General features: G+C 38.0%; 1 protein-coding gene across 2 annotated transcripts in view; it reads left to right on the forward strand.

Moving 5' to 3' along the window:
- Nucleotides 1-25,851, forward strand: part of SLC35D1 (solute carrier family 35 member D1) — a 58,044-nt gene that overhangs the window by 8,873 nt on the left and 23,320 nt on the right. For both annotated transcript variants that reach the window (XM_038001385.2, XM_007978374.3), the window contains exons 8-10: nt 3,624-3,716; nt 24,629-24,696; nt 25,752-25,830. In XM_038001385.2, coding sequence (XP_037857313.2) covers nt 3,624-3,716; nt 24,629-24,696; nt 25,752-25,830 — 240 coding nt within the window. The remainder of the gene's footprint in view (nt 1-3,623; nt 3,717-24,628; nt 24,697-25,751; nt 25,831-25,851) is intronic.

Here is a 25,851-nt window from a genome sequence, read left to right on the forward strand (position 1 = left end):
CCAAGAACGTTTCTGAGTATTTTATTCCTAGGAGAGCCCTTCAGTTTCTCACTTAGAAATGACTATGACTTATTTGTAGTAGAACTTTTAAGTTCATTGATTAGTTCTCCTAGCTCATATCTTGCAAGCAACAAACTAGAAGGTAGAATTCTATTTAGAGGCAGAGACGTTTACCAGCAGTATAAAAGGTCAGCCAACAAGAGAAACAGTCGGATTATAAAAGACAGAAATACTGAAGAAGAAAAAAAGATGTAGGGTCTATTAAACAGCTGTAAGGGCAACACTGAATAAGAACATACTACATAAACATAATAATACAGATTTTTGATGCATAACTGTGTCATAAGACATAATAATACATGTTTATGATGATGCCCTAAATCTCGTTTTAGTCAGTGTACTTTATTTAAGGAGGCAGGGAGAATGACATTCAAAACAGTTAAAATGCATAAAGAAAAACAGAAGTTTTGGCATTTAGGTTTTTGCTATTTGTCAGTTACTGGATGGTGTGTATCTGTGTGTATGTGTGTCTCCATGCACATCCTGTACTTCCTGGATAACACTCATGCCTCTGGCTGACTGGGCACCCTTCTTAAAGGTTGTTCCAGTATGACTTTCTTTTTGCTGCCGTACACATGAGGCACACCTTTACACTGATACTTGTGGTGACCATAAGCAGTCAGTTACTTGGTTTATCCCAGAGGCAGTAAGGCAGTACGGCCATGCTGAGGTGCTTTTTTAAACATCAGGAGTTTTCTTGTTTTGTTTTGTTTTTAGGAGTAAAGAAACAAAAGAATGGCTACTCCATAGGCAGGGCAGCCAATCAGGAGTTTTGTTACTGATAATATCAGGACTGCTTACAATCATAAGCCATTGAGTATTAGTCATATGGCATAAAGATTTTGTGCTGCATTTTAGACCTGAATGTAGCTATCGAATTTAAAACTTAACTTTATAATACTACTTAAAATAATGCATGTTTATGATAGAAGTAGTAGAAAACGTGGATAAACAAAAGGAAGAAAACATAAATCTCCCTTAATACTATCATCGAGTGAGAAGCACTGTTTTGGTGGATATCCTTTATTTTGTGTGTATGTGTGTGCACATTTATCTATATGTTAAAATTTTAAGCAAAGGAGGGATGATACATTTTCTTTTTTTTTTTGAGACGAAGTCTCGCTCTGTCGCCCAGGCTGGAGTGCAGTGGCTGGATCTGAGCTCACTGCAAGCTCCGCCTCCCGGGTTCACGCCATTCTCCTGCCTCAGCCTCCCGGGTAGCTGGGACTACAGGCGCCCGCCACCATGCCTGGCTAATTTTTTTTGTATTTTTATTAGAGACGGGGTTTCACCATGTTAGCCAGGATGGTCCCGATCTCCTGACCTCGTGATCCGCCTGTCTTGCGGCCTCCCAAAGTGCTGGGATTACAGGCGTGAGCCACCGTGCCTGGCCCATTTTCTAACTTGTATTTTTCACTTAGTACCATTTCTTAAACACCTTTCTATGTCAGTCAGCATCATTAAACATTTTTAGTGGCTGTGTTATGTTTTATTGTACAGCTGTGTTATAGTCTAGTCATCTAATCAGCTAGTTTTCCTTTTTTTTTGGGGGGATGGAGTCTCATTCTGTCGCCCAGCCTGGAGTGCAGTGGCACAGTCTTAGCTCAATGCAACCTCTGTCTCCTGGGTTCAAGTGATTCTTGTGCCTCAGCCTCTTGAATAGCTGGGATTACAGGTGTCCACCACCAGACCAGTCTTAAGTTTTGTATTTTTAGTAGAGACGGGGTTTCTCTATGTTGGCCAGGCTGGTCTCAAATTCCTGACCTCAGGTGATCGCCTGTCTCGGCCTCCCCAAATGCTGGGATGACAGGCATGAGCCACTGCACCCAGAGTAATCAGCTAGTTTTCTATTGTTGGGTATTTATTTCCAATTTTTCAGTGTTGCTTTTGAGAAGGCAGTTCAACTTTTCTCATCAGTCAGTAATCTTTCAATCACAGGAGTTAGGCAAGTGCTATGTCCCCATCCTTACCACTCCCTCACTGTCCCCCCTTCCCACCTCTCAAACCCTGGTCCGCATTTTCAGGAGACTGTTTCATGCTAAATGTTCCATAAGTGTGTGAATCAAAGGTGGACTCAGAGTTCTTATAGGCTCCCTGTGTTTGAAGATGTGTGTTGTCCTTTGTTGCTCCCTAGTAGTTAAGAACCCAATGAGTCATACTGTGTTCTGGGAGTTGTAGTTATAGTAATCTTAATCTTCATTGTACTTCATGTGCACATTTTCAGAAATACTTCACTGAGAAGTACTGTCCATTGTTATTGGTCTAGGCCTGAGTCTGTGTGTCTGAATCTGGCCATCTTTTTTTGTTTGCTTGCTTTGTGCTTTTTGTTTGTTTTGTTTTTGAGCTAGGGTCTTGCTCTGTTGCACAAGTTGGAATGCAGTGGCATAATCAGAGCTCACTGCAGCCTCCCTCGGATTCCTGGGTTCAAGGAGTCCTCCCACCTCAGTCTCCTGAGTAGCTGGGACTACAGGTGCATACCACCATTCCTGGCTAATTTTTTTTTTTTTTTTTAAATTTAAGATAGGTTTTTGCTCTGTTAACCAGGCTGGAGTATAGTGGTACGATCTCGATCTTGGCTCACTGCAGCCTTGAACTCCCAGGCTTAAGTAATCCACCCACATCAGCCTCCTCAGTAGCTGGGATTTAACAGGCACGTGCCACCATGCTCGGCTAGGTTTTTTTTTTTTTTTTTTGAGATGGAATCTCACTCTGTCATCCAGGCTGAAGTGCAATGGCGTGATCTTGGCTCACTGCACCTCCACCTCACAGGTTCAAGCGAGTCTCCTGCCTCAGCCTCCCTAGCAGCTGGGACTACAGGCACCCGCCATCATGCCCGGCTAATTTTTGTATTTTTGTAGAGATGGTTTCACTATGTTTGCCAGGCTGGTCTTGAACTCTGACCTCAAGTGATCTCCCTGCCTCAGTCTCCCAAAGTGCTGGGATTACAGGCGTGAGCCACTGCGCCCGGCCGTTTTTGTATTTTTTGTAGAGACAGTGTTTCACCATGTTGCCCATGTTGGTCTTGAACTCCTGGGCTCAAGCAGTGTATCTGCCTCAGCCTCCCAAAGTGCTGAGTGTACAGGTGTGATGAGCCACCATGTCCAGCTTCATCCATCTTTCTTAAATGACACTGTGCTAGGCTTCTAAAAAGCCCAAGACATACTCAGTGGCTCTTGATTCAGTTCTGGAAAGAGAATGGATTCAGAGGGATGTTTCGATATTGGTGTGTATGTGTCTGTGTGTGTGTGTGTGTGTTCAAAATAACCTCTTTTCTCCTAGCTATTTTGAGGCAGTCAGTTGTCATTTTTCTTTCTCTGACCTTAAGCACTTGAGGAATTTATTTCAAGTAAGTATAAAATTTTGTAAGGTGCTTTTTTTGGTCTTGAAAGTTTAGGTTATTTCTTAATGTTTGCAAAACTTCTAACTTAATTCATTTGCTGTGTATGTTGTAGGGGAGGGTGTGTGTGTGTGTGTATGTATGTGTAGTTTGAGTGGTATTTTGTACAGTGTTGTATCTGCTAGAACCAAATGCAGATGAAACACCTAATTATTTACTGTCCTAGGAGCTGGGAAAATATGGACTGCTCTATTACAATGCACTGTTCATGATTCTGCCCACCCTGGCCATTGCGTATTTCACAGGAGATGCACAAAAGGTAGGATTTTCTAATTATGGCTTAATGGTTTATGCTGATGAACTGCATTATTTATGATGAAAAGATAGACTTTGTTGTTCAAAAGAAATATGCTTATTAAGTGACCGAAAACTGAGCATTTACTCTTTAAATTGCTGATGTCATGCTAACCTCTTTTCTTGGCGTAAACATTGGATAGTACTAAGATGACTCAAAATAGCTCTGCTGTCAACATAAAAATAGTGCTTGCCAGCTAGTGTCCTTTTCTTACATGCCAGAAGGATAGAGGAAGGGAATTTTTACATTTCTGCTAAACTGTAAAATAGGAATAGCAGTAAACTATCCTTGAGAAACAAAAATCTTGAAATAGTAAAATTCTCCAAATCCTAAACAAAATGCTAGGCATTGCTAGAGGTTTTCAGTTTTAGTGTACAATTGTCATCCTGGTTTAACTCCTAACTTGTTTTTTTTTTTCCTTCAGGATATATTTAGCATTGTTTGGCGACTTAACCATATAAAGAACAACCAATATAGTATTTACCAATTTTCTGCAAATGTCTAGCTAAATAAATACAGAATAGAGTAGTAAAATAAATCTGGAGAAGAATTTTTCTCTAAAACAAGCCCATATAGGAGACAAATTGATAACATATTGTTAGAATTCACAACATTCTGCAAACTAAATGGAAATCCAGAATTATGGCAAGGATTCTGTACCAAGATTCCTTCTAATGATTCCTCTGGCTAGTAACTTCTTCAGAATAAGTTTGTTGGTCATTTACTCTAAAGACAGTGATGATTTTTACAAATTTGCGGGAGCTAAAATAAAAGAGATTTTAAAAAGCAGTTGGACTATTAAATTGTTCTTGAACCAAAGGCAGGAGACTGACAGCTTATGAAGCTGTTCCCCTCTGCCCCCACTGTCATACCTCTTTCTTTTAAAGAACTGGTACAGGTCATCTTGAATATATGTGTAAATGTTTTAATGAACTGTGACCTACCTGCCAGCAGGCCTAAAAATGACACCAAAGTAGGAAAAAGTTATTTCTCTAATAAAGAGTATTGAGTAAGTATTTTGTGGCTGTGAAAAAAAGTGGTACAAGAAACTAACATTTATTGAATCCCTATTATGTGTTAGTCACTTTATATATTTAACATAATGTAGTTTTTATAACAGTCAAGAAAGTTTTAATTATACCTATTTTACTAATGTGGAAGGAGAGGTTCAGAGAGACTAAGAAACTTGTCCAGTGTCATGCTATTGGGAAATAGTGGAGTCAAGATTAAACCCAAGCCTGACTCCAAAGGCTGTGGGCTTTGGAGCAGACTAGTGACTAATAGAAGCACCCCTCACTCTCCAGCTTTGGGACGAGAATATGGTGTGATATATGGTTCTAAATCTTGAGGCCAATCTGAGAAAGTTGGAAGAATTAATTTGCTTAGGGAACGTATAAAGTTTCTTTTAGCAGACATTGAACCAAATGGACTAAGAGAGAAATTTGTATGGCCCTTTGGAGGGAGAGTAATCTAGGTCAAGGAAGAGCAGGTTCCAAGTCCTGAAGTGAGAGTGCTTAGCATTTTTTAAATGGGCAAATACCAGGAAAAGTCAAAGTGGGCCTTGAAAAATGTGGAGGAAGAGAAACAAAAGGTACATTCCAGGTAGAACTAACAGCATGAGCACAGGCACAACTGCAAAGACCAGACTCTTCAAATTAGAAGGTAGAAGTCAAAGACCTTGGAAACATTAGCAGAGACTTTAGAGAATGTCTGGTTTGAGCCTCTTATTTCATAGATGGGGAAACTGGACCCCAGAGAGGACTAGAACCTAGATTGTTTAAGCAGGTGCTATTACTATTCCCACCATACCACACCCTGATTCCTTCTAAATTAGGACCAGTGCTAGACACAAGAATTTGACAGTTACTTTGCAGGTAGTGACAAGTCCTTACAAGTTTGTGACAAAGGGCTGGGTGTGGTGGCTCCCACCTATAATCCTAGCCCTTGGGGAGGTGGGCAGATTGCTTGAGCCCAGGAGTTCAAGACCAACCTGGGCAACATGGCAAAACCCCATCTCTACAAAAAGTTCCAAAAAAATTAGCACACATGGTCAGGCATGTCTGTAGTCCCAGCTACTGGGGAGGCTGAGGTGGGAGGATCACTTGAGCCCAGGAGGTTGAGGCTGCAGTGAGCCATGATTGTGCCACTGCACTCCAGCCTGGGTGACAAAGCAAGGCCGTGTCTCAAAAAAAAAAAAAAAAAAAAAAAAAAAATTGTGATGTAAGTGGTACAGTGGGGAGAATTTAGGACTCTCAGAATGCAGAAAACTAGCTACCTCCAGTTCTATGCCTGACCACCATCTGACTTTGGATAAGTACCTTCTGCTCTCCCATTTATCTTTATCATGTGTAAAATGAGTCTCTAGGTACAGCCCTTTCTGGGGTTGAGACAGAGTTTCTGAGGAGTACAAGCCATGGCGTTGTGGAAACAGGCAGCTATTCTCACAGTACTTATCTAGTACTCCCCGATAATCAGTGCTGATAAACTGCTCTCATTTGTTGGACTGCAGACTTTCCTGACCCACTTTGAATGGGGGCCACTTTGAATGGAAACTTTCTATGTATTGAATGAAGAGATTTCCAAGATGAATGGTTAAATGAAAAAGCACAGTGCAAAATGGTGCATATGGTATCCTACCTTTTGGGTAAAATAAGAAGGAAAATAAGAATACCTGCCCCCCCCACACACACACACAATTTTTTCACTTATTTAAATAAAGAAACTCTGGAAAAATATACATGAAACTGATAAATAATTTTTGTGCATATTGTATGAACAGGGTAAGTAGAACAGGAATGGCAGGGAGACTTCTCAAACTATTCATCTTTCTATATTTTTTTGATTATAGGATCATGTAAATGTATTTAAAAACTATATCAAAGGAACAATAAGGAAAAGATAGTTTTTCTGTAAATGACTACTATCCTGTGATTAACCCTAAATTTGAAAATAACTGGGGACATGGAACAAGTCAGTTTGTTATCATCCGAAGTTGCAGACTCTTGACCCACATTGCAAATTGAAGCAAAATCGATGCAAATTATTCTGAAAGTCTCACTGTTAAATTTAGTAGGCAGAATTTAACTTTGTTAGGACAAGAATCCAACAAAGGGGCTCTGAAAGGTCAGCTCCCCAGAGAGGCAGGAGTTGAATACAGCAGTTGATGGGTTGATATAGGCTTTAAGCAAGAATTGGAGGACAAGGATGAAAAAAATGAAATTATAATACCATAAAAATTTAAAGGAAAGTTCCAGTTGAAAAACTCATCCCAGTGAGCACATAATGCAAGGTCTTACAAAGCATTTTGAGAAACCTAACTTGTGTGTGTGTGTATGTATGTATATGTATGTATATACATATTTAAAGTTTATTCAAGGTTCTCAAAGTTCTGGGTTTACCAGAAACCAAGGAACAAATAAATATATTCAGCACTTAGTTTTTAAAACATGTATCTTCTAACTTTAAAACATTTTTTAAAACTATGCCTCTGCAAAAACGAGCTTACTGTTAATAAAAGATACCTAGTTAACAAAGATAAAGGCAGAGTAGACATCACTTGACCAATGACTTTCCAAAGCATCAGTACAGATTGTGTTTAAACTTACTAATTGCTTCCTCCAGATGGGAATTTTTTTAGTACAAAGCCAGTGATTCAGTCACAGGAGTTGGAGCTTGACTTTCTGGCAGCACACCCCGCTAGGTGTTCTCACATAGGGATGGAAGAACAGACCCCTTGCTGTAGATCTCAAAAGGCTAGTTCTGTGGTATGCTGTATAATGTCTCCATTATATCACTGGCTAAATTACATGGTTTAGGGGAGTTATAGGAAAAGTTGCTGCACAAATTGTCTGCCTGGAGGTGTCTCATATTAAGCATTGCTGACTAAATAATGAAGTAATTTCAGGCTGTTGAGTTAGCCTGTTTAGAGTTATTCATCTTTTCTGGATTGCTCTGTGGAGCATACAGATTGATTTTCAGACTCTGAATTATTCTCACCACATACAGACAGATTTCTTCTGTTTTCTGGGCCTTGGTGTTCCCATATGTAAAACAGGTGGGTTGGATCAATTATTCTTTAGTTATGAATGAGTAGATCTTTCTCTTTGCCTGTATATTATTTGACTGATACTGTTCTCTTTTTAACCATTCTTACCTCTGAGATATCTCTTTTTAAATAAGAGCATGTGACCTACTTGGCAAGCTGGAATATGTAGTTTTGACATGATATGTAGGTTTTATTTTATATAGGTGGCACCACTAACATTATCTTCTTTCTGCCTTAGCAAGTTTCCTAACAGTTTACTTTCAGATAAGGATTCAATTTTTTTCTCAGTAATTTTTCAGGGAAAGAATTTTCAGAATAGAATATCATTTATTAATCTTTTTTCTTTACCATGACGTGCAAACTCAGTGGTTTATTTTTAGACTTAATAGTAAACAGAGATGTATTAAAACACTAAGAAAATATCTGTCACACTTTGGATTTTAGTTCAGATTTCAAATGATTTAATGACTCTGCTTAGCAAATTTCCAGGACGTGGGGATTGGTTGCCTCAAGTGGACCTTGAAACTTTTCCATACTTCTAAGTAGACTAGGGTTGGTAAATTATAAATTGGTACTAAGTTATCCTGTGCTCATTGTAGATATTACCAAGTAGTCACAGCACTTTCTTGCTAGCTTACACATAGCCTAAGACTGTTTACCAAGACAGGAGTCTAGACAGCCAGAATCAATGGATCACAGCTGGTACAAAAGACAAAATCTGATTGCATCCCTGGACTAGAGTTTAGCCTTGGTACTGATTGTGTAGTTTTTGTGCTAATCTTACTCAGATACTCCCTTTCTCTCTTAATTTCCTTAACCTGGGCAACAAAAAAACCAAATTTTTAACATTAAAAATTTTTTCAAATATTTTTATTTAGCTAAAAGTTTTAAACAAAATGTCAGTTATACGCTGTAACTGTGGTATGTAAACTACTCTTATTTTACACATAAAGACAAAAAGATGAACCAATAAAAAATAATACCTACAACAACTTTTCAACACATTGACAGTACAATAAGATATCAAGAGAAACAATAGAAAATTAAAAAGTGAGGGGATGCCGGGCACGGTGGCTCACACCTGTAATCCCAGCACTTTGGGAGGCCGAGGCGGGCGGATCACGAGGTCAGGAGATCGAGACCCTCCTGGCTAACACAGTGAAACCCCGTCTCTACTAAAAATACAAAAAAATTAGCCGGGCATGATGGCGGACGTCTGCAGTCCCAGTTACTCGGGAGGCTGGGGCAGGAGAATGGCGTGAACTGGAGAGGTGGAGCTTGCAGTGACCCCAGATCACACCACTGCACTCCAGCCTGGGCGACAGAGTTAGACTCCGTCTCAAAAAAAAAAAAAAAAAAAAGTGAGGGGATGAAATTAAGGTGTAGAGTTTTTATTAGTTTTCTTTTTGCTTATTTGTTTATGCACACAGTATTAAGTTGTTGTCAGCTTAAAATACTGGGTTATTAGGTTGTGTCTGCAAGCCTCATGGTAATGTCGAATAAAAAAGTATACAACAGATACGTAAAAAATGAAAGGCAAAGAATGAAATTATGCCACCACAGAAAATCACCTTCACTAAAAGGAAGACAGGAAGGAAGGAAAGAAGAAAGAGAAGACCACAGAACTACCAGAACAAAATGGCAGAAGCAAGTCCTTACTTACCAGTAATAATACTGAATGTAAATAGACTAAACTCTCCAATCAAAAGACAGGGTAGCTGAATGGATAAAAAAGAAGAAGAAAAAGAAAAAGACCCAGTGATATGTTGCTTACAAGCTTACAAGACACACACTTTACCTGTAAAGATGCACATGGACTGAAAATAAAAGGATGGAAAAATATATTCCATGCCAGTGGAAACCAGAAAAGAGCAGAAGTAGCTATACTTACGTCAGACAGTATAAATTTTAAGACAAAAACTGAAAGAAGAGACAAAGAAGGTCACTATATAATGATAAAGGGGTAAATTCAGCAAGAGGATATAACAGTTGTAAATATATATGCACCCAACACTGGAACACCCGAATGTATTTTAAGTTAAAATACATTAACTTAAATTAACCAAATAAATGAAAGATCTCTACAGTGAAAACTGATGCAAGAATGCACTGATATATAAAACAAATACTACTAGATCTAAAGAGAGAGATAGATCCCAATACAGTAATAGCTGGAAACTACAACACCCCAGTTTCAGCATTGGACAGATCTTTCAGACAGAAAATCAACAAAGAAACATTGGGTTTAATCTGCACTGTAGACCAAATTGGCCTAATAGATATTTACAGAACATTTCATCCAGTGGTTGCAGTATACACATTCTTTTTCCCAGCACATGGATCCTTCTCAAGGATAGACCATATGTTAGGTCACAAGACAAGTTTTAAAACATTCAAAAAATTGAAATAATATCCAGCATCTTCTCTGACTACAATGAAATAAAACTAGAAGTTAATAATGAGGGATTTTGGAATATATGGAAATTAAACAGTATGTTCCTGAATGACAAATGGGTTAATGAAGAAATTAAGATGGAAATTAAAAAATTTCTTGAAACAAATGATAATGGAAAACCAAAACTTATGGTATACAGCAAAAACAGTACTAAGAGGATAAGTTTACAGCTGTAAATGCCTACATCAAAAAAAAAAAAAGGAAAAGAAAAACTTCAAAAAACAACCTAATGATACATCTAAAAGAACTAGAAAAGCAAGTTCTTTTGGGTTCCACACCCAAAAAGATTTTTTGGTTTTCTGAAAAGAAAAAATAGACAAACCTTTAGCCAGACTAAGAAAAAAAGAGAGAAGACCCAAATAAATAATATCAGAGCTAAAAAAGGAGACGTTACAATGGATACCACAGAAATTCAAAAGATGATTATTGGCTACTATGAGCAACTATATGCCAATAGATTGGAAAAGCTGAAACAAATGGATAAATTGCTGGACACATACAACCTACAAAGATTGAATCATGTAGAAATCCAAAACCTGAACAGACCAGTAACAAGGAATGAGATCAAAGCTGTGATAAAAAGTCTCCAAGCAAAGGAAAGCCTGGATATGGCTTCACTGCTGAATTCTACGAAACATTTAAAGAAGAACAAATGCCAATCTTACTGAAACTATTCCAAAAAATAGAGGAGGAGGGCATACTTCCAGAGTCATTCTGCAAGGCCAGTATTACCTTGATACCAAAGTCAGACAAAGATGCATTAAACACGCACACACACACACAACACAGAACTGTAGGCTGGTATCACTGATGAATAGTAATGGAGAAATCCTCAACAAAAATACTAGCAAACCCAATTCAACAACACATTAAAAAGATCATTCATCATGACCAAGTGGGATTTATCCCAGGGGTGCAAGGATGGTTCAGGATACACAAATCAATGAATGTAATACATCATATCAACAGAATGAAGGACAAAAACCAAATGGTCATTTCAGTTGATTGATGGTGGAAAAAACATTTGATAAAATTCAAAATCCCTTCATGATAAAAATCCTCAAAAAACTGCGTATAGAAGGAACATACCTCAACGTAATTAGAAACATTATATGACAGATGAATGGGCAGTATCATACTGAATAGGGAAAAATGGAAAGCCTTTTTTCTAAGATCAGAACACAACAAGGATGCCCACTTTCACCACTGTTACTCAATGTAATATTGGAAGTCCTTAGCTAAGTCAATCAGACAAGAGAAAGAAAGGGCATCCAGATTGAAAAAGGAGTCAAATTATCCTGGTTTGCAAATGATAGGATCATGTACTTAGAAAAACCTAAAGACTCCATCAGAAAACTATTAGAACTGATAAACAAATTCACTAAAATTGCAGGATAAAAAAATCAACATATAAAAATCAGTGGCATTTCCATATGGCAATAGCAGACAATCTGAAAAGGAAATCAAGAAAGTAATTCCATTTATAATAGCTACAAATGAAATAAAATACTTTAACTTAAAATTAACCAAAGAAGTGAAAAGTCTCTACAGTGAAAACTATAAAACACTGATGCAAGAAATTGAAGAGGACACAAGAAAATGGAAAGCTATTCCATGTTCATGGATTTGAAAAATCAGTATTGTTAAAATGTTCATACTGCCTGAAGCAATCTACAGATTTAATGCAACCCCTATCAAAATACCAGTGAAATTCTTCACAGAAATAGAAAAAACGATCCTAAAATTTATGTGGAACCACAAAAGACCCAGAATAGCCAAAGCTATCCCAAGCAAAGAGAACAAAACTGGAGGAATCACATTACCTGACTTCAAATTATACTACAGAGCTATAGTAACCAAAACAGCATGGTACTGTTATAAAAACAGACACATAGATCAGTGGAATCTATGTGTCTGAATAGAACACAGAACTAAATCCATACATCTACAGTAAACTAATTTTTGACAGTGGTGCCAAGAACATACACTGGGGAAGGGACAGTCTCTTCAATGTATGGTTCAGGGAAAACCGGGTTTACATATGCAAAAGAATGAAGCTAGATCCCTATCTTCTGTCTTGGACAAAAATCAAAATGGATTAAAGACTTATCTAAAACTTCAAAGTATGAAACTAGTAGAAGAAAATATTGGGGAAACTCTCCCCGATATTGGACTGGACAAGGATTTCTTAGTAATACCCCATAAGCACAGACAACCAAAGTAAAAATGGACAAATGGAATCACATCAAGTTAAAAAGCTTCTACACAGTGAAGAAAACAATTAACAGTGAAGAGACAACCCACAGAATGGGAGAAAATATTTGCAAATATTTGAAAAACAACTCTATAGGAAAAAATTTGGTAATCTGATTAAAATAATTGACAAAAGATCTGAGTAGACATTTCTCAAAAGAAGACAGATGGCAAACAGTCATATACAAAAGGTGCTAAACATTGTTGATGATCAGAGAAATGCAGACTAAAACTACAGTGAGATATCATCTCACCTTAGTTAAAAAGGCTTTTATCCAAAAGTCAGGCAATAACAAATGCTGCTAAGGGTGTGGATAAAAGGGAACCCTCATACACTCTTGGTAGGAATGTAAAGTAGTACAAACACTATGGAGACCAGTTTAGAGGTTCCTCAAAAAACTAAAAATGCAGCTACCATATAGTCTAGCAATACCACTGCTGGGTAAAACCCAAAAGAAAGGAAATCAGTATATCGAGGAGATACCCCCATTTTTATTGTAGCACTGTCCACAGTAGCCAAGATTTGGAAGCAACTCGAGTGTCCATCAGCAGATGAATGGATAAAGAAAATGTGGTACATATAAACAATGGAGTACTATTCAGCCATAAAAAAGGAGATGCTGACATTCACAACAACACGGATGAAACTGGAGGTCATTACGTTAAGCAAAATAAGGCAGGCACAGAAAGACAAACTTCACATGTTCTCACTTATTTGTGGGAACTAAACATTAGAACAGTTGATCTGGTGGAGATAGAGAGTACGTGGTTTACCAGAGGCTGCCAAGGGTAGTTGGAAGCGGGGGTTGGTGTGGGAGGAAAGCTGGAAGGGTTAAGAGGTACAAAAAATGGTTAGAAAAAATAAATAAGACTTAGTATTTGGTAGCACAACAAAATAATTGTACATTTCAAAATATAACTAAAAGGGTATAATTGGATTGTTTGTAGTACAAAGGATAAATGCTTGAGGGGATGGATACTCCATTTACCCTGATGTGATTTATTATTTTGAGATGGCGTTTCCCTCTTGTTGCCCAGGCTGGAGTGCAATGGTGTGATCTTGGCTCACTGCAACCTCTGCCTCCTGGGTTCAAGTGATTGTCCTGCCTCAGCTTCCTGAGTAGCTGGGATTACAGGTGCATGCCACCATGTCCAGCTAATTTTTGTATTTTTAGTAGAGACAGGGTTTCTCCATGTTCGTCAGGCTGGTCTTGAACGCCTGACCTCAGGTGATCCGACCGCCTCGGCCTCCCAAAGTGCCGGGATTACAGGTGTGAGCCACCGAGCCCAACCCCTGATGTGATTATTACACATTGCATGCCTGTATCAAAATAGCCTCCACCCATAAATATATACACCTACCATGTACCCACAAAAATTAACAATTAAAAAAATTAAAAAAAAAAAAACATAGTTATAGGTAGTGGTAGGTCCATATAACATTTGCTGTCTCCCTTTGATTATGGGACATTGTTTTCACTCCTGGGGTATTTACATTATACTCCTGGCACCTGTAGCACTAAAGACTTTATTCAAAACAGAAGGAAAGCCTAAGAAAGCATCTTTGTATATTAAATCTGTAATCACAGTTACCAGTCAGCTAAGACTGAAGATTCCAGGCCTTGTGGCGGAGAGACTCTTTAGTTCTGTGTCACACACAGAATGACCAGGTATGTCATTCTCTTCACAGTGGCTCTTTATCAGAGCTTTCTCTAGAAGCAGAAGTTTTGTTTTGTTTTAAATGTTTTTGTTTTTTTTTTTCCCTGATTAACAAAATATATGTTCACCGTGCCTTCTGTTTCCTATCTTAGGGAGAATAAAAAATCCGCTTGCAAATCTACCACCAAGAGATAACAGTGGTGGAAGTTTAAGTGAATAATCTCTTTTGTATGTAAATTCTGTATACATTTAAAGTGTCTGCGTTTCAGTCTCTCTGTTGATCCTCACAGGAGGCACATAGAGCAGACTGTTTTCTACATTGGTAATATAGGTAGAGTCTCACTGATGTTAAATAACTATCATGGCCACACAGAAAGTTAATGGCGGTTAGAATTAGAACTCCTGCTATTTGACTCACTGATTGGTAACCATGTGGAGCCATAAAGGAAAAAAAAAAAAAATTGAGAACATGTTGTTGCCTTGCCTTTGTTTTTTTTCCAGCAGTACAGATGGAAAGACTATAGGCTATGGAGCTGAACAGGTACTTACTAGCTAGATATTTTGGATATGTTACTGAATGTTTCTGAGCCTGGTACATAATAGGCACTTAATAAGCAGTAGTTTTTATTTTTTATTTTTAATGCTATCTTCATGGCAGGGAGAATGGGCTCCTTTGCACTGTAGGGACTGCCAGCGTTCTGTTTTTCCTACAGCTGTACTTTCAACTGGCTGCTGCTGCTTTCGTTGCAGCCAAAGATCTATTCCTGTGGCAAAGCAGAGGAATGCAACAGTGTGCTTGTGCCATAGGCTGACTTTCTCCAGAGACAGGCCAAATACTTAGAGAAATTAAAAAAAAAAATCCCATGAGAATTATTTTTGAATTTTGTCTGAATGGAATCATATCCATGAGATTTATTTTAATATCCTGAAGATGTCATTATTATGTCCCCAAAGGAGACTGTGCAGTATATATTTGGGGCATTTTTCTGAATCAAATGTAACATTCAGTGTAGAGAGCCTTAGGGCTTAGCATATGTAGACTCATGTTTACCGTATATAACCTGTGGGACCTAAAGTAAGTCACCCGTCTTCTGGGTATAATAAGATCTGGCCTTTCTCTCCCACAGGATTGTCATGGCAATCAAATGACATGATATATGCAGAAGCACTTGGTAAACCATAAAGCACTCCAAAAATGTATGGCAGCACTTTTTTGGTTTTAATTTTTTTATTTTATCATTTGCTCCTTATCAGGAAGCCTGATTAAACCTTCTTTAGCATAGTGCCCCAAAACCTGCCTGGGGCCTGGCACACGGGACTTAATAGATATCAGAATCATACACCGAAAGCGGAGGAGATATTTAGAGCTAAAGGAGAGAAGAAACTTAGGTTTATGAGAGGTTTATTTGAAGTCTTTGCCAAATAATTCTGATTACTGACCACTGATTAAGTCACTGATAAAAAAATTAAAAGTAATGATTATATATAGTAGCTGACATCATTTATTGAGCCAGATTCCCTCCATGTCAGCAATTGTATCCATATTTTTTTGTAATTCTGATCACTCTGTAGGTGAGGCCTTATTATTCATCTTTTTACATATGTAGAAACTAAGGTTCAGAGAATTATCTTTGTCCCTTACAACAACTTATTCTCTATTCTTAATGACTTCGGGGTAAAAGAATAGCTTAGCCAGGAAAGGAAGATAACTTAGAGTTGGAGGAAAGGTTTTAGGGCTGAGATTTCTTTTATGTGTTTTAGGTTGGGTAAAATAAAGTCTCTGCTTTTCAAGCTGATCTAATACTCTTGTCACAACTGGAAGAAGCCTTAATACCTGTGCAGTTCTCCCTTACAGAAGCTCAGTCTAGCATAATGAAGCAGTGGTGACGTGGTAAAAGACACCAGGCTTCTGAATCCTGGTCCACCTACCTTTCTAGGTACAGTGGCTTTTCCTGCAGGGTATACATAACCTTTCCATTGCCTAATTGTTGGTTTACTGGGTTATGCCTTCTCTGTTCAAAGAAAAAACAAAAACAAACAAAACAAACTTAGTGGAAAGCTAATGAGTTATATGCAGTTCAAATGACCTTTAATTATTAGAAGAAAAGTTAAAATTACATGTTTTGTTAACTATACCTTAATAAAGCTGGGGTGGGGGTGGGGGCAGGAAACAGGGCAAACTGATAGTGTAAGAAACAGTTAAAATGTGAACAATTAAAATGTAAACATACTTGAGATTCTGGTCCAGTTTCAGATAAATGTGAAATAAAATTGTTTTTTTTAAAAACACATTGTGTAGATTTAACATTCAACTTAAATACAGTTAGTAGCATGTACAAGCAGGTGTGTGTGTGTGGATTAAAAAGCAAAGTTCAGAAGGGTCAGATATTTGAAAACAAAAAAAGCAAAGTTCACCTCATCTGTATGTAGAAAATGATGCTGGGCCACAGATCATGGATGTTTAATCAACTACCGCTAGTATTTGTGCTTAGCGCTTCTAAGTGCATGGAACTCTGCAGAAATGACATACGACACATTTCCTGCTCCCAAGGAAATAGTCTTGCTAGCAGAAGCTGGTCTCCTGAATCCTAGGCGAGTTTATTGTGCTTTACTGATTTTTCATCAGCGAGGAGGTTGTGTTTACAGGTATGAAAGAGCATAGCATGAGATTGTATGCATGAGTTCTCATATCTTCCATTCATCCAGCAAACAGTTATTAAACACCTACTATTTTCTGATCACTTTGTTAAATACCAATGATACAGAGATAAATCATCAAGGTATTTGCAGTGTCTGTCTGGAGAGAGAGTCATGTACATAAAGATGTCCATATATGTACACATACTTAGTAAGGAACCTGATAAAAGTAGCATTTAGTCTTCTGTTGAGTTTGGCAGGAAAGATGCTAATGTGCAACTTAGGTTTTTGGCTAAAGCTTCTTAGTAGAAGCATCATTTGGTACAGGGTTATAATTCAAATCAGGAACTGAATGTGGTCTTTCATTTCCTAGCCATGATGGAATAACACGGACAGGGTTTACCTTCCTGCATTAAGGTACTAGAAAATCAAACATTTATCAAACAACATTTTTCAGTCTTTGGATGACAGGCTGTAAAGGATTGTTAAGAAAGGATGAGAAGAGAAAAGAAAGCTATAAAAAAGACTCAGTTGGAACTTTTAGGGATGAAAAATATCTGAATTGAAAAATAAAGTGGAAGGAATTAACAGATCAGGAGAAAAGATCAGTGCATTAAAGAAGTAATAGAAACTGTCCAAATGAAGTGTATAGAGGAAAAAAGATGGTAAAGCAAATGAACACAGTATTAGTGACCTGTGGGGCAATATCAAAAAGTCTATGAAGGGTGGGGGCAGAAATTTTTTTTCCCCAAAATTTAATGAAAACTTTAAGGGCACACATACAAGGAGCTCAATAAACATAGAATGTAAAGGAAACTGTACAATAAAGAGGAACATTTCTTAATGATAAAATGGGTTAACTCTTCAAAAGGACATAATGGCCCTAAGTGTGTATATTCTTAATGAGAGAGCTCCACAATATGTGAAATGAAAACTGATAGAACAGAAAGGAGAAATAGACCAACCCACAATTACAATTGGGATCTTAATATTTTTAACTCAGTAATTGATAAAACAGTGAAACTGAAAGTAAAGTATGGAAGACTTGGGTAATACTGTCAGCAAGCTTAATCTACTTGACATTAAAGAACATTCCATTCAACAACAGCAGAGTATACATTCTTTTCAAGTGCACATTTGGTATATACCAAGGTAAACTGTATTCTAGGCCATAAAAGCAGTCTTAATAGTTTAAAAGAATTGAAACCATACAAAGCATATTCCCTGACCAGAACAATATTAAGGTAGAAATTAATGGCATAAAGATATTTGGAAAACCCCCAAATATTTGCAAATTAGCACACCTCTAAATAATTCATAGATGAAGAGAAATCACAAAGAAAATTAGAAAATATTTTGAACTGAACGAAAATCAAAGCACAACATGGTGGCTGGGCGTGGTGGCTCACTCCTGTAATCGCAGCACTTTGAGAGACTGAGGCAGGTGGATCACTTGATGTCAGGAGTTTGAGACCAGCCAGGTCAACATGGCAAAACCTTGTGTCTACTAAAAATACAAAAATTAGCCAAGTGTGGTGGCACACACCTGTAATCCTAGCTACTTGGGAAGCAATAGAATCACTTGAATCCAGGAGGCAGAAGTTGCAGTGAGCCAAGATAGCACCACTGCACTCCAGCCTGGGCAACAGACCCTGGCTGTTTTTGTGCCTGTCTCAAAAAACAAAAAAAAACTACAACATAGGAAAATTTCTGGAATGCAGCCAAAGCAGTATATAGAGGGAAATCCGTAAAATTAATTCTATGAATTAAATCCCTAAATGCTTATTTTAGAAAAGAAGAAAGATCTAAAATGAGTGATCTAAGCCTCTGTCTTAAGAAAGTAGCTGGGGCGAGGTGGCTCATGCCTGTAATTCCAGTGCTTTGGGAGCCTGAGGTAGGGAGATTACTTGAGGTCAGGAGTTCACAGGCAGCTTGGGCAATATAGTGAGATCTGTCTTTTAAAGGGGGGGGGGGGGGGGGCGGAAAAAAGGAAACTAGAAAATTAAACCCAAAATAAACATAAGAAATGTAAGATTGTAAGATAAGAATAGAAATCATGCAATGAAAACCAATGAAACTAAAAGCTGGGATTTTTTTTTAATAAAAGATTAATAAAATTGCTAATTCATAGCCAATTGATCAGGCCAAAAAGTGAGTTTACATAAATTATCAATATCAGAAATGAAAGAAGGACCTCATTACAGAGCAGGTATATTTTAGAAGAGTAGTAAGGGAATATTTTGAACAATATTATGCCAATAAACTTGACAACTGAGATAAAATAGATGCTTGGAAAAGACAAACTATGTACCTAAAGCTCACTCAAGAAGAAATAGGTAGCGTATGAATAGCTCTACTCTAGTAAGTAATTGATACGGTTTGGTTGTGTTCCCACCCAAATCTCATTTTGAATTGTAGTTTCCATAATCCCCATGTGTCATGGGAGGGACCAGGTGGAGATAATTGAATCATGGGGGGGCAGTTTCCCCCATCCTGTTCTCAAGATAGTGGGTTAGCTCTTACAAGATCTGATGATTTTATGAGGATCTTCCCCGTTTGCTGGGCACTCATTCTTGCCACCCTGTGAAGAGGTGCCTTCCACCATGATTGTAAGTTTCCAGAGGCCTCCCCAGCCATGCGGAGCTGTGAGTCAGTTAAACCTCTTTCCTTTACAAATTACCCGGTCTCAGGTATTCCTTTATAGCAGCATGAGAAGAGACTAATACGGTCATTAAATAGTTCTGTTTAATTGAAATTAGTCATAAGTTTTAATTAATAATAGGGCTATTATAGCTCTACTTATGTTAAAGAAATTGAATTTGTAGTTAAAAACTTTCCTCTACATAAAATTTCAGGCCCTGATTGCTTCACTGGAGAATTTGACAAAAAAAGGAAGAAATAATAATAATTCTACATAAATTCTTCCAGAAAACAGAAGATAGAACACTTCCTTGTTGATTTTATATGGCTAGGATTACCTTCTGCCAAAATCTGACAAAAACATTACAAGGGGGGAGAAAGTATAGTACAAAAAAATCCAGCAATATATTAAAAGGGCAGTATATCATGACCATATTGTGTTTATCTCAGGAATTAAGGTTAGTTTAACATTTGAAAATCAGTCAGTGCAGCTTACCATATTAACAAGAATATAGTAGAACTATAATAGATTCAGAAAACCTGTTTGACAAAATGTGACATCCACTCGTGAGTATAAAATTCTCAATGAACTAGGAATAGAAGGGAACTTTCTCAGCGTAATAAAGGACATCTACCAAAGAATCTATTGCTAACATATTTAATGGTGAAAGAAAGACTGAATACTTTTCACTAAGATTTGAGAACAAGGCGAGGATGTCTGCGCTCATATAGTGTTCTATTCAGTGTTATGTTGTAGAACTTCATCTGTATAATATAGTTTTGAAAGGAAGAACCAAAACTGTGTATATTAAAAACATGATACATGTAGAAAATCTAAAAGAATCTAGAAAAAAGTGATTGAAACTAATTACCAAGTTTGCACAGTGCAAGATCAATATGCAAAAATCAACTGTAGCTCCACACAATAGCAGTGAACACTTGGAAGCTAAGTAAAAAATACCATTTGTAATACCTTCAGATTATAAAGTAGTTGGGGATTAATTTAGTACAGTATGTTTCCTGTATGCTGAAAACTACAAAACACTAGTGAGATAAATTTTAAAAGACCTAAATAAGTGATTTTTATGTTTATTAATTAGGTGGTTTGATATTAATTTGTCAGTTTTTACCAAATTCATCTATAGATTCAACACCACCCCAACTCTGTTGGAAGATTTTTGTAGAAATTGACAAGCAGATTTTAAAATTTATGTGGAATGGCAAAGGACTTCTTAGTATAGTCAAATCAGTTTTCAAAAATAACAGTTTTAGAGGATTTATCCTACTTGATTTCAACACTTCTTATAAAGCTTCAGTAATCAAGACACTGTGATATTGGATTAAGAGTAGACAGACCGGTGAAATAGAACAGAGAATCTAGAAATAGAAATATACCATGTGGGCAATCATTTTTGTCAAAGGTGTGAAAATAAATCAATGAGGAAAAGATAATGTCTTTAACAAATGTTGGTAGAACAATTTGATGTCTGTATGCAAAATAGTGAACCTTGACTATGACCTTGTGGAATATACAAACATTTATCAGGAAAAGTGTTATATTAAATTGTGTCCCTCCCCTTCCAGATTCTAACCCCTAACCCTTAGTACCTCACAATATAATCTTATTTTGAAATGGGATGATTGAAGTGTAATTAGTTAGGATCAGGTAATACTGGAGTGGGGTGGGTCTCTAATTCAATATGACAGGTGTCCTTACTAAAAAGAGAAATCAAGGGCCAGCAGGGTGGCTCACACCTATAATTCTAGTGCTTTGAGAGGCCACGGTGGAAGGATCACTTGAGGCCAGAAGTTTGAGACCAACCTGGTCAACAAAGCAAGACCCTATCTCTACAAAAGAATTTAAAAAATAGTAGCCAAGTACAGTGGTGTACCCCTGTAGTCCTAGCTATTCAGGTGGCTGAGGTGGAAGGATTATTTGAGTCCCGGAGTTGAAGGATGCTGTGAGCCACGATCATGCCACTATCCTCTAGACTGGTTCAGAAAGCAAGACCTTGCCTAAAAAAAAGGGCCAGTGGCGGGGGGGGGGGGGGGAGGGGGGGTTGGGAAATTAAGACACAGGTATGCACACAGGGAGAACAGCATGTGAACATGAAGTTAGACATCAGGGTGACACCTCTACAAGCTAAAAAATACCAAAGATTGCCAACAAACCACTAGAAGCTAGGGGAGAGGCAAGAAAAAGATTCTCTCTCTCAGTTCTTAGAAGGAGCCAACCCTGTAGACACTTCGATCTTGGACTTCTAGCCTGCAGAACTGTGAGACAACAAATTTCTGCCATTTAAGCTACTCAGTTTTGTGGTGCTTTATTATGGCAGCTGTGGCAAACTAATATTAAAAGGATCATAGACCTAACCGTAAAAGCTTAAACCATAAAACTAGAATAAAAGATAGGAGACAATCTTTGATTTTTGGTTACACCCACGTCTCATTAAAAAGTTATAAGCAAGAATTATAAAAGATAATATTGATCTTAAGACTACATCAACATTAACATTTTTTGCTCTTCAAAAGACACTATTAAGAAAATGCAAGGTGAGGCCAGGCGCAGTGGCTCATGCCTGTAATCCTAGCACTTTGGGAGGCTGAGGTGGGCAGATCACTTGAGGTCAGGAGTTCAGGACTAGCCTAGCCAACATGGCAAAACCCCATCTCTACTAAAAAATACAAAAATTAGCTGGGTATGGTGGCATGCACCTTAATCCCAGCTACTGGGAAGGTTGAGGCAGGAGAATCACTTGAACCAGGAGGCGGAGGTTGCAGTGACCCGAGATCGTGCCATTGCACTCCAGCCTGGGTGACATAGTGAGACTCTGTCTTAAAGAAATAAAGAAAATGGAAGGTAAGTCACAGACTGGGAAAAAAATATTTGTATTTGATGTATGTGTGTATGTGTAGCATAACATATATATGATTAAGGACTTTTATCCAGAATATATTTTTCAAAACTTGTACAACTCAATCATAAGAAGACAAATAATGTGAATAAAAATTTGGCAAAAGAGGCCAGGGTGGTGGCTCACCTCTGTAATCCCTGCACTTTGCGAGGCTAGGGCAGGGGGATCACTTGAAGTCAGGAGTTCATGACCAGCCTGGCCAACATAGTGAAAGCCTGTCTCTACTAAAAATACAAAAATTAGCTGGGTGTGGTGGCACGTGCCTGTGATCCCAGCTCCTTGAGAGGCGGAGGCAGGAGAATCGCTTGAATCTGGGAGGCAGAGGTTGCAGTGAACTGAGATCGCACCACCGTACTCCAGCCTGGGAGACAGGGCGAGACTCTGTCTCAAAAAAAAAAGTTGGCAAAAGGTTTAGACACTTCACCGAAGAAGAAATGCTGATGTCAAAGAACCACATTAAAAGATACTCAACTTGATAGTCTTTAGGGAAATGCAAATTAAAATTACAAAATACCATTTACCCACTTGTAAGAATGGCCTCTAACAGTTCCAAGTGTTGGTGAGAATATAGAGCAGTGGGAACTCTCTTATAGTGCTAGTGAGAATACAAAGTTGTGTAGCTACTTTGGAAAACAGTTTGACAATTTTTTACGAAGTTAAAGATATACCTAACCAAATGAACCAGCAATCCCATTTTCTAGCTATTTACCCAAGATAAAGAAAAACATGTCAATTGGGAGACTTGTAACCGAAGGTTCAAAGGTTCATAATAACTTGTGGAAATAACCCAAATAAATGTCCATTACCTGGTGTTTGGATAAACAAATTGTGGTATACCCACAAGATAGAATATAGAATACTAATTGGCAATAAAAGTGAATGAATTACTGATACATACATAGGATGAATGAGTCCCAGGAGCATAATGCCAAGTGAAAGAGAAGGAAGACACAAGAGTACATGGTATACAATTCCACTTGTAGGAAATTGTTGAACAGTGAAGTTATAGTAACAGAAAGTAGATCAGAGGTTGCCAGGGGCTTGAAATGGAGGGGAGATTGACTGTCAATGGGGAGGAGGGAACTTTGGAAGGAGTTGATTTCTTTATCATGGTTGTAATGGTGGTTACATGATTATACATTTGTGATTACTCATTGAATTGAACACTTAAAATTAGTTTATTTTTCATATATTCTACCTCAACAAAGAACTATAAACAAACTGTCTATGTCTGTCAAGCCCTGTTAGGAGTGTGATTAGATAAATGTGATGTGGGTCCTCCAGGGAGCTCAGTCTGTGGACATGGTATGGAAAGATTTACAGTTCAGGGGACAAGAACTCTAGGGAGGAGTGCTGAGGCACAAAGGAAGGAGTATTTGATCAGGGAAGGCCCCACAAGGGAGCCTTGAGTTTTAATTTGATGGCTGAACAGGAGTCAGACGAATGTTGAGGGGAAGGACATTCTAGGCAAAGGCATGCAAGTAGGAAACTGTATGTTATGTTTTATAAGCCACAGGGAGCCTGGTATTGTTGGAGCCCTGGTATCATGAGGTTTATGTGGAAGTAGCAAACGTTGAAGCTGGACAGGTTGGCAGAGATAAAAGGTGGAATGTTTCTCACATTTGCTTATCAAACTCCTATTGCAAAAACAACTAGGTACTTGAGAATCCATTCCTCTTGGACAAGAGATGAGATTATCAGTGTGCCCTTTCATTTCTGTTTATTCCTTTCCTTTTGGCTTAACACAGACAACACCACCACCACCACCACAAAATACCTTGTTTTTAGAATTAACAGTTTTAAAACTTTAATTCTCCTTGAATAGACCTCAGCTGAATTTGTATAAGTAAGGCCGTATTTAAGCTTTCACCTGTTACAGAAAGGAAACGTGTTTTGATGTTTGAGAAAGCCTTTAGTACTAGCACATTAATAGCCACCTGAAAGAACTGAGATTAGCCAGATATGGCTTGTGCCTTCAAGGAAATGTCAGTTTCTTTGCACCAATAGTGAGAAGTGTAAAATCCCCACGTTACATTTTGGATGAGAGAAAATCTTATGAAACGACTTACTATTTCAACTCTGTATACATGAAATCTTTGAATATCACTCTCTATCCTTGGAGTAATTCAGGGAAATGTATATCTGTGTGTGTGTGTGTGTGTGTGTGTCTGTGTCTGTGTTGGAGGCAGACTCATAGAAGGATTTACATTAAAATGGGATAGCTGTTTTTGAAGGCCTGGTCTAAAATTTAATGCTTTCTTGTGTGTTGCAGGCTGTGGAGTTTGAAGGCTGGGCCGACACCCTCTTTCTTCTGCAGTTCACCCTCTCCTGTGTGATGGGGTAAGCCTTTGCTACCTTGTTAGCAGATAGTTGTCCTAAAGAAATAGGTTAGAGAAATTTGCGTGCCTCATTTCTCAGTATCTTTTTAGGTCTCCTGCGTGTGTCAGCCTAGGATAATTAAGCCTCCAGATTCAGGTGGTTTCATAGCCCTTGGGAGTGTGCTCTTAGGGCTACTGAATTGATACCTTAGAAGGATGAAGAAAAGAAACAGTTTACCTGATAACCTGCTGTTTAGTAAGCACCATCATATTTCAACATGCATTATATAGTTTTATCTCTATACTGACCATTTGACAGATAGAACTTTAGTAAATTGTCTAAATTTGAACAGTTTGTAGGTGGCAGTGGCAGCATTTGAATTTGGGGCAGTTTGACCCCTCTTTACTATGTTTTCTTCTTCATAGAAGAGAATACGTAGAGGATGAGAGGATACCTGCAAACATGCCTCTTCTCCTCACCTCCATGTTTCTCTAATGTGTTTTTTTTTTTCTCAACTAGTCAGTTTAGTTGCTGTTTGTGACTGGATTTGGCACACAGTGAGCAGGTGCTTCAAAATAAAGTTGACCTGATGCCTTGGTACTGTCAGGCTCAGAAGCCTCAGTGTAAATCAGAGGCTTTGTATCTCCTCTTAAAGTAGTTTTAATTTGGTTTTCTTCAATATTTAAGGATCTCTCTTGCCTCCATCTGGCCCAGAGGACATGTTGTCCTTATGGAAGGTGCACAACTGCGTTTTAGGGTCTCTGAGCTCTGAGCTTTCTGTCTGGCTTAGGCGTATTAGTAGGAAGCTGGATCTATAAAAAGTCATGATTATAAGAGATGGTTCAGGGTTTTGATGAGGGCAGCAAGGAAAAATACTTGGTAAGGAGATGAATGTGTTTCTCTTTAGTGAAATTTTAAAAATTCTGAAGCTGCAGTATAACAAGCAGTGAGGTGGGGAAAATTCATAGCTGGTCAGTGACTAGAATGTGCTGGCCTGGCCAACACTGATTGTTTATCTTAGCTAGAGATTACTATAAAGTAAGAAACTGGATTTTGTACCTCTTCCTTCATTCTAGGTTTATCTTAATGTACGCCACAGTACTCTGCACGCAGTATAATTCTGCTCTTACAACTACAATAGTTGGCTGTATTAAGGTAAGTAGAAAAACTACTGTT

This window comes from Chlorocebus sabaeus, chromosome 20, assembly GCF_047675955.1.
Source record: "Chlorocebus sabaeus isolate Y175 chromosome 20, mChlSab1.0.hap1, whole genome shotgun sequence".
Lineage (NCBI taxonomy): Eukaryota > Metazoa > Chordata > Mammalia > Primates > Cercopithecidae > Chlorocebus > Chlorocebus sabaeus.